Source organism: Dendrobates tinctorius, unplaced genomic scaffold, assembly GCF_039654945.1.
Source record: "Dendrobates tinctorius isolate UK_male_01 unplaced genomic scaffold, ASM3965494v1 ptg000029l, whole genome shotgun sequence".
Taxonomy (NCBI): domain Eukaryota; kingdom Metazoa; phylum Chordata; class Amphibia; order Anura; family Dendrobatidae; genus Dendrobates; species Dendrobates tinctorius.
The window spans coordinates 1,690,969-1,703,758 of record NW_027361697.1 but is presented as its reverse complement, the minus strand read 5'-3'; the positions used below and the strand labels follow the sequence as shown (position 1 = coordinate 1,703,758).

The 12,790-nt window shown below is 47.3% G+C and overlaps 1 protein-coding gene across 2 annotated transcripts in view; it reads right to left on the bottom strand.

The window, feature by feature from the left end:
• Positions 1–12,790, bottom strand: part of BRINP2 (BMP/retinoic acid inducible neural specific 2) — a 427,262-nt gene that overhangs the window by 345,458 nt on the left and 69,014 nt on the right. For both annotated transcript variants that reach the window (XM_073571293.1, XM_073571292.1), the window contains exon 3: positions 12,260–12,444. In XM_073571293.1, coding sequence (XP_073427394.1) covers positions 12,260–12,444 — 185 coding nt within the window. The remainder of the gene's footprint in view (positions 1–12,259; positions 12,445–12,790) is intronic.

Here is a 12,790-nt window from a genome sequence, read left to right as displayed (position 1 = left end):
AATCCACAAGTGTCCAGTGTCCAAAAGTGTGCGCAGAGATTCAAAATCTCCATTATCCTCTCGTCACTTTGGTCACAGGCAGCTGTGCCATCGAGCCTGTCACATAGCGCTCAGATATCAGTGGGCCTCACACAATCCACAAGTGTCCAGTGTCCAAAAGTGTGCGCAGAGATTCAAAATCTCCATTATCCTCTCGTCACTTTGGTCACAGGCAGCTGTGCCATCGAGCCTGTCACATAGCGCTCAGATATCAGTGGGCCTCACACAATCCAAAAGTGTCCAGTGTCCAAAAGTGTGCGCAGAGATTCAAAATCTCCATTATCCTCTCGTCACTTTGGTCACAGGCAGCTGTGCCATCGAGCGTGTCACATAGCGCTCAGATATCAGTGGTCCTCACACAATCCACAAGTGTCCAGTGTCCAAAAGTGTGCGCAGAGATTCAAAATCTCCATTATCCTCTCGTCACTTTGGTCACAGGCAGCTGTGCCATCGAGCCTGTCACATAGCGCTCAGATATCAGTGGGCCTCACACAATCCACAAGTGTCCAGTGTCCAAAAGTGTGCGCAGAGATTCAAAATCTCCATTATCCTCTCGTCACTTTGGTCACAGGCAGCTGTGCCATCGAGCCTGTCACATAGCGCTCAGATATCAGTGGGCCTCACACAATCCAAAAGTGTCCAGTGTCCAAAAGTGTGCGCAGAGATTCAAAATCTCCATTATCCTCTCGTCACTTTGGTCACAGGCAGCTGTGCCATCGAGCGTGTCACATAGCGCTCAGATATCAGTGGGCCTCACACAATCCACAAGTGTCCAGTGTCCAAAAGTGTGCGCAGAGATTCAAAATCTCCATTATCCTCTCGTCACTTTGGTCACAGGCAGCTGTGCCATCGAGCCTGTCACATAGCGCTCAGATATCAGTGGGCCTCACACAATCCACAAGTGTCCAGTGTCCAAAAGTGTGCACAGAGATTCAAAATCTCCATTATCCTCTCGTCACTTTGGTCACAGGCAGCTGTGCCATCGAGCCTGTCACATAGCGCTCAGATATCAGTGGGCCTCACACAATCCACAAGTGTCCAGTGTCCAAAAGTGTGCGCAGAGATTCAAAATCTCCATTATCCTCTCGTCACTTTGGTCACAGGCAGCTGTGCCATCGAGCGTGTCACATAGCGCTCAGATATCAGTGGGCATCACACAATCCACAAGTGTCCAGTGTCCAAAAGTGTGCGCAGAGATTCAAAATCTCCATTATCCTCTCGTCACTTTGGTCACAGCTGTGCCATCAAGCCTGTCACATAGCGCTCAGATATCAGTGGGCCTCACACAATCCACAAGTGTCCAGTGTCCAAAAGTGTGCACAGAGATTCAAAATCTCCATTATCCTCTCGTCACTTTGGTCACAGGCAGCTGTGCCATCGAGCCTGTCACATAGTGCTCAGATATCAGTGGGCCTCACACAATCCACAAGTGTCCAGTGTCCAAAAGTGTGCGGAGAGATTTAAAATCTCCATTATCCTCTCGTCACTTTGGTCACAGGCAGCTGTGCCATCGAGCGTGTCACATAGCGCTCAGATATCAGTGGGCCTCACACAATCCACAAGTGTCCAGTGTCCAAAAGTGTGCGCAGAGATTCAAAATCTCCATTATCCTCTCGTCACTTTGGTCACAGGCAGCTGTGCCATCGAGCGTGTCACATAGCGCTCAGATATCAGTGGGCCTCACACAATCCACAAGTGTCCAGTGTCCAAAAGTGTGCGCAGAGATTCAAAATCTCCATTATCCTCTCATCACTTTGGTCACAGGCAGCTGTGCCATCGAGCCTGTCACATAGCGCTCAGATATCAGTGGGCCTCACACAATCCACAAGTGTCCAGTGTCCAAAAGTGTGCGCAGAGATTCAAAATCTCCATTATCCTCTCGTCACTTTGGTCACAGGCAGCTGTGCCATCGAGCGTGTCACATAGCGCTCAGATATCAGTGGGCCTCACACAATCCACAAGTGTCCAGTGTCCAAAAGTGTGCGCAGAGATTCAAAATCTCCATTATCCTCTCGTCACTTTGGTCACAGGCAGCTGTGCCATCGAGCCTGTCACATAGCGCTCAGATATCAGTGGGCCTCACACAATCCACAAGTGTCCAGTGTCCAAAAGTGTGCGCAGAGATTCAAAATCTCCATTATCCTCTCGTCACTTTGGTCACAGGCAGCTGTGCCATCGAGCCTGTCACATAGCGCTCAGATATCAGTGGGCCTCACACAATCCACAAGTGTCCAGTGTCCAAAAGTGTGCGCAGAGATTCAAAATCTCCATTATCCTCTCGTCACTTTGATCACAGGCAGCTGTGCCATCGAGCCTGTCACATAGCGCTCAGATATCAGTGGGCCTCACACAATCCACAAGTGTCCAGTGTCCAAAAGTGTGCGCAGAGATTCAAAATCTCCATTATCCTCTCGTCACTTTGGTCACAGGCAGCTGTGCCATCGAGCCTGTCACATAGCGCTCAGATATCAGTGGGCCTCACACAATCCAAAAGTGTCCACTGTCCACAAGTGTGCAGAAATTCTAAATCTCCCCTGTCCTATAGACACCTTGTACCTTGTTTTACATTACTATATAGTTTGTTGGATTTTGTCTACATTTCTACCAAAAATGAGGAAGGCTGGTGGAAGAGGCCGTGGAATTGGGCGGGGGTTGGCAGCTGGTAATGATAGTGTTGGTGGTGGATCTGATGGTAGTGGCAAGAGCAAAATAGGACCGAATGCAGGAGGTGCTGACCCTGCATCATCGTCTGGCTACATAACGCCTCGAACGCTTAGTTTTCTAGGAGTTGGCAAACCGCTTTTAAAGGCAGAGCATCAGGAAAAAGTTTTGTCTTACATTGCTGACTCAGCCTCCAGCTCTATCGCCTCCTCTTCTTCAGTTGTAAAAAGTAAAAGCACTGAGTCGTCATTGGAGGCTCATGTTCATGAACCACACCTTTCCTTGTGTCCTTCACCCCAACCAAGATTGAAGGATGACGCAGGCCATACTACTGATTACTCCATGGAGCTGTTTTCACTTACCATGCCTGGATTATCATGTGAAATGGTGAATTACCCAGGCCAAGATGAATCTGACATGGAGTGCACTGATGCACAGCCGCTGATGGATGATTCTGCTGGTACATTCACTCAGAGCACTACATTGTCCTCGCAGTGTACAGAGCCAGATTTTGACCCTGATGAGACTCAGGTGCCCCTTCCTGCACACTATACCACCATAAACGGTGACACAGAGAAAGGTGCACATGACATAGAAGAGGAGGTGATGGATGACCCAGTTGTTGACCCAGATTGGCATCCATTGGGGGAAGAGGGTGCTGCTTCCAATAGCTCAGATGAGGAGCATCCACAGCAGACATCGACATCGCAACAGCTGTTATCTGGCAGGCCCGGAGCACTCCAAAGACAGGTTCCAAACATCAAAAGAGTTGTTGGACAGCTTGTCCAGAGGGTCAAAAGATCACAGCGTGCTAGGCCGCAAAATGTCTGCCAAAGTAGGAAGAGTGCAGTGTGGCACTTTTTTGAACAAAATCCTCATGATCAGGCCAAGGTTATCTGTAAGAAGTGCACAAAGACCTTTAGCCGAGGGAAAAATCTGAAAAATTTGAATACCAGTTGCATGCTTAGACATTTAACCAGCATGCACTTGCAAGCGTGGACACAACACCAAACCTCAAGTGCCACATGTGCAACTGATCACAACGAAGGTAGTTAGCAATGCTACATTATTTCCCCCACTGTAAGCCCACCGGTTAGCACAGCAGCAAATGTTGAGGTGTCATTGCAAGACCACAGCAGTCAGGGAATCCCACTGTTATATCAACGAAAGACTGATTCTAGGCCATCAGAAAGAACACCAACTCCATCACCATCATCAACCCTCTCTCAGTCCGCCCTGTCCACCGCTACTTCCACCATATGCAGCTCTCAAGTCCAGCTCACCCTCCCAGACACTATGAGTAGGTCAAGAAAGTACTCAGTCTCTCATCCGCGTACACTGGGTTTGAACGCCCACATTGCCAAACTAATCTCGTTTGAGATGATGCCCTTTCGGTTGGTGGAAAGCACAGCTTTCCGCGAACTCATGGCCTATGCAGTACCACGCTATGACCTTCCCAGTCGCCACTTCTTCTCTCGCAAAGCCATCCCAGCCCTCCACCATCATGTGAAAGACCGCATTGTCCATGCACTCAAGCAGTCAGTGAGCGGAAAGGTGCACCTCACAACTGATGCATGGTCCAGTCGGCATGGCCAGGGCCGTTACGTGTCCATCACTGCGCACTGGGTTAATGTGGTGGATGCAGGGTCCACAGGGGACAGCGGTGGCTGGGACAGTGCTGCCTAGCCCACGGTATAGGAAACAGTTGGCTGTAGGCGTTCGACCCTCCTCCTCCTCCACCTCCTCCAGAAGCGAAAGCTCGTCCACAGAGCGCAGTCGTACGAGCACTCCATCTGCAGCTGCCACTGTTGCACACGATGTGTCCCCCTATCGAGCAGCTAGTGGAAAGCGTCAGCAGGCTGTGTTGCAGATGATGTGTTTGGGCGACAGACACACCGCCGAGGTGCTGGCCGAGTACTTGAAGCGACAAACTGAGTCATGGCTGGGCAGTGTACATCTTGAGGCAGGCAAGGTAGTTAGTGATAACGGACGTAATTTTGTGGCAGCCATAGCCCTTTCAAAACTCAGCCACATACCTTGCTTGGCTCACACCTTGAACCTGGTGGTGCAGTGCTTCCTCAAAAATTATCCGGAGTTAACAGCCCTGCTCCAGAAGGTGCGAAGACTGTGCGCGCACATCCGCCGGTCGCCTGTACACTCCGTTCGTATGCAGAAGCTGCAGCGATTGCTCCACCTTCCCAACCACCGCCTCATTATCGACATTGCAACAAGGTGGAACTCCACCCTGCACATGGTGGAGCGGCTGTGCGAGCAGAGGCAGGCCATAATGCATTTGTGGGAGGATACACGGCCAGGCACTTTGAGAGCAGACATGGAGTTGACAGGCGTGTAGTGGTCGAAGCTGAAAGACCTTTGTAAAGTCCTTCAGTGTTTTGAGGAATGCACACGGCTGGTAAGCACAGACGACGCCATCCTAAGCATGAGCATCCCACTTATGCGTCTGCTCATGCAAACTTTGACGCACCTTAAGGAGCAGGCGTCTGCAGCCAATGTTGATGAGGAGGAAGAGGAGGAGGGAATCCTTGATGACATTCAGCCATTGTCTGCTCAGGGACCTCTCCTGGACGAGGTGGAGGAAGAAGAGGAGGAGGAGGATGATGATGGGGATGATTACTTAGGGGAGGAGGATGCATCTCGTGGGGCAAGTGAAAATGTTGGCGTGGCAAGGTCTGGTACAGGGTTTGTGCGTGACTGGAGGGATGTGGATTTGCCAGAAAGTGCTCCTCCACCCAGCACTCGCAGTGCATCATTGACACCGGGAACATTGGCCCACATGTCAGATTATGCCTTGCGGATCCTAAAAAGGGACCCCCGCATTGCCAAAATGATGAATGATGACGACTACTGGTTGGCCAGCATCCTGGATCCACGCTATAAAGGCAAATTACAAAACATCATGCCACAGGAGAACCTTGACCTAATATTGGCTAATAAACAAGCAACTCTGGTAAATCGGTTGCTTGAGGCATTCCCAGCACACAGCAGCGGTGATGGTTCTCACACGAGCCGTACGGGCCGGGGGCAGCTTGGCAGAGGTGTTCGTGGTGCACACAGCAGAAGTGGCGTTGGAGACAGGGGTTTCATGACAATGTTGTGGACTGATTTTTCAAATACCGCTCACACAACTGGTAATACTGCATCGATGGAAAGTGACAGGAGACAGCAGTTGTCAACTATGGTTACAAACTACTTTTCCTCCCATATCGATGTTCTCCCACACAGGTCATTCCCCTTTGACTATTGGGCCGCTAAACTGGACACCTGGCCTGAATTGGCCCAATATGCCTTACAGGAGCTCGCTTGCCCAGCTGCAAGTGTGCTATCGGAAAGAGTCTTCAGTGCAGCTGGATCAATCCTGACAGAAAAAAGGACCCGTCTGTCAACCCAAAATGTGGATGATCTAACCTTCATTAAAATGAACCACGCATGGGTTTCCAAGGATTTTGTCCCACCTTCCCCTGATGACACATAGGGTGACAGAAAAATGGCTTGCTTTGGTCCACCTCTTCCTGGTACTTCACCTATTTCGCCTTTTGCATCAGCTGAATGTCCAACATCAACATATGCCACTTTCTAAAACTCCCTAACTGTGCTGCCTCCCCCCCCATGGCCGGGGTCACCACCTACCGCACGACACCGTGCGAGTGCCGTTGCCCTGGACAGGTGGGTAGGCCGACTCTTGGGCGCGGGCACTGGCACAGGGTCCCTCATAGTGCAATCAAGTGTCTCTGACGGCGGTGGTGCACACCCGCCGTCAGACACACCGCTGTACTATGAGGGGCCCAGTGCCAGTACCGACGCCCACGAGTGGGCCCCCCTTGCTTGGGCAGGGCCCCAGCATTTGCAATCTTTACCTCTCCCTGCTCCTCCGCTGTGTAATCTGTGCCGTCAAATCCATACTGTGCCTGACACCGTCTGAGCCTGCCTCCTGAGACATATATTTTGAATGTGTACGCTATCCATACATGTTATCCGGGGATACGGTACCCTTTCTAACCTTTGTGCAATCACGTGCAATCCATACTGGGCCTAGCACCGTCTGAGCCTGCCTCCTGAGACATATATTTTGAATGTGTACGCTATCCATACATGTTATCCGGGGATACGGTACCCTTTCTAACCTTTGTGCAATCACGTGCAATCCATACTGGGCCTAACACCGTCTGAGCCTGCCTCCTGAGACATATATTTTGAATGTGTACGCTATCCATACATGTTATCCGGGGATACGGTACCCTTTCTAACCTTTGTGCAATCACGTGCAATCCATACTGGGCCTAACACCGTCGGAGCCTGCCTCCTGAGACATATATTTTGAATGTGTACGCTATCCATACATGTTATCCGGGGATACGGTACCCTTTCTAACCTTTGTGCAATCACGTGCAATCCATACTGGGCCTGACACCGTCTGAGCCTGCCTCCTGAGACATATATTTTGAATGTGTACGCTATCCATACATGTTATCCAGGGATACGGTACCCTTTCTAACCTTTGTGCAATCACGTGCAATCCATACTGGGCCTGACACCGTCTGAGCCTGCCTCCTGAGACATATATTTTGAATGTGTACGCTATCCATACATGTTATCTGGGGATACGGTACCCTTTCTAACCTTTGTGCAATCACGTGCAATCCATACTGGGCCTAACACCGTCTGAGCCTGCCTCCTGAGACATATATTTTGAATGTGTACGCTATCCATACATGTTATCCGGGGATACGGTACCCTTTCTAACCTTTGTGCAATCACGTGCAATCCATACTGGGCCTGACACCGTCTGAGCCTGCCTCCTGAGACATATATTTTGAATGTGTACACTATCCATACATGTTATCCAGGGATACGGTACCCGTTCTAACCTTTGTGCAATCACGTGCAATCCATACTGGGCCTGACACCGTCTGAGCCTGCCTCCTGAGACATATATTTTGAATGTGTACGCTATCCATACATGTTATCCAGGGATACGGTACCCGTTCTAACCTTTGTGCAATCACGTGCAATCCATACTGGGCCTAACACCGTCTGAGCCTGCCTCCTGAGACATATATATTGAATGTGTACGCTATCCATACATGTTATCCGGGGATACGGTACCCTTTCTAACCTTTGTGCAATCACGTGCAATCCATACTGGACCTAACACCGTCTGAGCCTGCCTCCTGAGACATATATTTTGAATGTGTACGCTATCCATACATGTTATCCGGGGATACGGTACCCTTTCTAACCTTTGTGCAATCACGTGCAATCCATACTGGGCCTAACACCGTCTGAGCCTGCCTCCTGAGACATATATTTTGAATGTGTACGCTATCCATACATGTTATCTGGGGATACGGTACCCTTTCTAACCTTTGTGCAATCACGTGCAATCCATACTGTGCCTGACACCGTCTGAGCCTGCCTCCTGAGACATATATTTTGAATGTGTATGCTATCCATACATGTTATCCAGGGATACGGTACCCTTTCTAACCTTTGTGCAATCACGTGCAATCCATACTGGGCCTAACACCGTCTGAGCCTGCCTCCTGAGACATATATTTTGAATGTGTACGCTATCCATACATGTTATCCAGGGATACGGTACCCTTTCTAACCTTTGTGCAATCACGTGCAATCCATACTGGGCGTGAGAACGGCTGGCGAGCTGGTAAGCAAGCTACAGCACCTGTCCAGACAAGTACAGGGATTCCCTAGCGAGGAGACTTATTTGATTGTTTTCAATGTTGGGACAGCAATTTTTGGGGATCACTATACTCTGGAGAATGATAGATGGGGCCCACCATACACTGGAACATTCCAAAGGTGGACATCAGACACTGGAGCAGCATTTACAGGGCCCATTATACACTAGAGCATTAGAAATGGGGCCCATTATGTTTGGAGCATTATTTGGGCCCATAAGACAGTGGAGCTTCATCCATGGGGACCAACATATACTGTAGCATTATGTGGAGCTCATCATATACTGTTTCAAACATTATATGGGACCAATGATTCTGTATGGAGAAATAGATGGGCCTCGTCATGAGATGTAAAAAGTGAGGTATTTTTCATTGTACTATACCGCTATTTATCTGCCGTATCGGAGCTTGATGAGTTGTGGTATGTGTTAAAGGGGCGCTCTTTCGCCCAGGGCACATGAAAACCTGCAGCCAGCCCTCCCCCCCCCCACAACTTTAGCCAAATAACCCTCATTTTTCAGTGCGTAACTTGTATTATGAAGTTAATTAAGGTTGACAAGCTTAAGTAAGAAGAATTGATGCTTTTGGCATTCAAATGGGCACTGTAGGTGTGTTTCCTGTCCTCCCCTCACTGCCGACTTTTATTCCCCATTGACTTACATTGGGTTTCGTGTTTCGGGACGACCCCGACTTTTCCCTATAATCGGACGATCTTGCTCGACCCGACTTTTGGAAAAGTCGGGTTTCACGAAACGAAACGCGACCCTAAAAAACCAAAAGTCGCTCAACTCTAGTTATTAGGTAATTTTGCATGTCAACAAAATAAAGTTAAGGGACATAGGGTTACAGCCCAGGTCCAATAGGTGGAGACTCAGCTTAGGATTGAGTAGGAAGTTGTGGAAAGTCATGTGGAAAAGATGACGTACCTTAAAAGAAGAAAAAGACCCATGGATCATCATTTTCCCTGCAGATCCAGGACCAGTGAATGACCTGTGCACCCACCCTTATTCTGTTTTCTTCATTTGGCTAACATATAGTTCTGGTGGTGGTGTGTTAGTTTTGAACTATTTTTATTGCTATGCCATACCAGCTGGAGGCGAGGAGGTCAGAGATGGCCTTGGTTGAGGGGATAGGGTCACATTGGAGAAATGCTGACCAATCATTATTACTTTATGCCACAAGGTTGTCACGTTCCCTTGGAAAACCAGGAGTTGGACAGTCACATCAGGTAATGAATCATAGGTCTTCTTTAGAGATTATGTCATTTGCGCCCCATATTAAATGGATTTAATTTCTTCTGGTGCTGAAGAGGTTAACAGCCCTTTCTATGGTGGTCAGAGACATGAATCTCCATTTCAGCAGCTTTTGATCTCATCATTACCTGTTTCTATATAAACTAGTCAGACCTTCTTGTCCCTGCCAGTAAAAGATTTATCTTCCTGTGCTGTGTGCTAAAGCTAAGTGGTTGGAATAGAGTTGTTATAGATGTGTTCGGTGGTTTGCTATAGTATGTGTATGTTTTTCTCCTGGACCCTGTTCCATTTAGTTTATTCCTTCTTGTCCCTATCCTCCTCACTATTGTTGGTTAGTGCTTTAGTATGATAGAGGTTTTCTGTTATCCCTGTTTTGTCTTTTTGTTTTGTTTATGTTACATTTCTGCTCATGCCTCATGGAGTGAGGGAGGGGACAGATTAGGGTTAAACAGGAGCATAGTAAGGTTGGAGACTCAGGCCTCTCTACGTTCAAGAGTACCCCCGGGTAGTTAGGGTTCCAGTTCCCTGTACAGTTTGAGCCCCCCCTTGCTCACGGGAGATCGTCACAGCGTGACATTTATGGTTTAGTTCCTGCTGGGACAGTTGCCAGAAAACAGGTTAAAAAATTGTGAAGTGGACAGCACTGTGACATTTGTCACCCCTGAGTTGGAACGATGCGACTCTAGAGTATTTATTCTGGTGCTGTTCGGTGTTAGGCCATCCAGGTTGATTTGATATATGTTATAATCAATAAAGGTTACTGTGACCATATATTTCCTCGTCACTCAGCGTAATGTCTTATTTGTTAATGCTGTAGACACTTTACACTACCTTAGTCATGAATTTTCACGCTTGATAGGTTTCTCTACAGTGTATAGCTGATCATTGGGGGTTTGCACTGTATGACACCCTGTAATAAGTTTATCATTAAGGAGTTTCTTGTTCAAGTAAGGGTAAGACCAACCATCATCATCGTCATCAAATGAGTAAAATGGAAGACATTATCACCAGGAAAGGATTCAACTATCAGACTGAAAATTAATCCACTGAATCCTTCTACATTTGCTCCAGGGCAAAGCATAACAGTGTGAAAAGCCATTCCCGTTGTCACACACTGCAGCCAGAGCTGTGTCTGCTAGAGTTTGCCATTTAAAGCTAATCCACCAAGGGCAGAGTTACAAATCTCCAAGATCTTTTAAGCTTAAAGGAAGCACAAAAATGTTTTGGTTGGAGATTATTTAAAAGATGGTCCAGAACCTGATCCAGCAGCCATGTACATAGCTGCCAGACCAATGCCTTGTTGTGACCCTATCTACCGGAATCTCTGACGTCGCTTTTGATTAGTATGCTTGGGACGACATCTTGCACCAAAAAGTCACGCAAGAGCAGTACGCATGCGCAAGTCTCTCTCGGCCGTGGAGAGCTACCTCTCTAATATACTCCAAATGTTATTGAGTTAACTTCCCAGAAAAAAAAAGAGAAATTTTGCACATGTGTTTTGCATTCCAGTTTTGGTGCATGTGCAGAGTTCTTTGGGAAATATGGTCACTTACATGGAACCACAACAGGGAGAGTCTGGCGCATGCACATTTTTCAAGCACAATATTTCAATGCCTGTTAGAACAATGGACCCATCAATGAAAGCCAAGGAGGAGACATTAAGTGGAGTTTGGTCAGTCATTCTGGATTAATTGCCAGATTTATTGCATGGTCAACCAATAATCAAAGATACTGTTCTCTAATCTCTACAAATTTATCTTTAACCAAAACAGATATGTTTGAACATGTCCCATACCTGGTCACATAGATGGGTTAGTAAACCTTTAAGTAGAACAAATCTTTGAGTAGAATATAATCAATTGGACAGGAACAGAGGACATTGACATGTGAGTGGCAAGTTCCACAGCAATAATATTACCTTGCCAAATGAGCGTGTCTTCCCACTGTTATCTATGCATCTGATGTATGAGAGATATTAGGTTTAGATTATAATCAGGTCGGGACTGGCCCACCGGAGAACAGGTGAATCCTCTGGTGGGCCCGGTGTAGGAGTGGGCAACCACCATCTTATATGAGTAGTACTTGGCACAATACACTTGATTTACTATGTACAGTTCAAGGTAGCATCTTATTTATTTAAAGCATGGTGGCTCAGAGGTTAGCACTGTATGGTGGCTCAGTGGATAGCACTGCAGCCTTGCAGCCCTGGGGTCCTGGGTTCAAATCCCACCAAGGACAACATCAGCAAGGAGTTTGTATGTTTTCCCCGTGTTTGAGTGGGTTTCCGGGTACTCCAGTTTCCTCCCACATTCCAAAGACCTACTGATAGGGAATGTAGATTGTGAGCCCCTTTGGGAACAATGGTGATGATAATGTGTGCAAACTGTAAAGCGCTGCGGAATATGTTAGCGCTATATATAAAAATAAAGATTATTATTATTTAAAGTTCTACCTAGTTGATTGGTATAAATTTGTGAATTATGATAATGTCACATTTGCTTGTAGCTAAACAGTGGCCTCCTGAAGTTGATGTTATGGTGGCCCCTTGGCTCCCCAGTTCAGCTTTGGTCATAATGTTCTTAAACTCACCTCCCAGCACAGCAGACAACAGAATATGAGTGCCATACTTCTTTATCAAGTTCTCTGTGATTTGCGCCGAGCTTGGTCTCCTCCCCAACTGACGGATGTTCCGGACAAACTCTGGAGCCAGTGTTAGATTAGGAAATTCCTTACTCTCCATTGCCATGTTCTTCACTTTCCAGCGACCAAACTCCCTGGGAAGAATATTCAAGAGTAAATGCATCGAATAAAAAGAAATTACCATTCATTCACTCTACATAAAGCTGATTGTTCTTCCTATTTCCATTATCTAACAGATGGAAGAGCCATACCATTTCCCAGCAGTAGATGCTGATGGAGCAGTGCCTCTAATGGACCATTATTACGGAGCACTTTAATGTGTTTTTAAACCAATTTTCCAACTAATATGCATTTTCTTATTAATCTAAATTGTATCTACAATTGTGTGCACTCATATCATAAAGCAGCATAGACTTCACATACGAGCACTCACCCGCAATTAGGCACAGCAAGAAAGTTCTCGATGACGTACCAAGATGG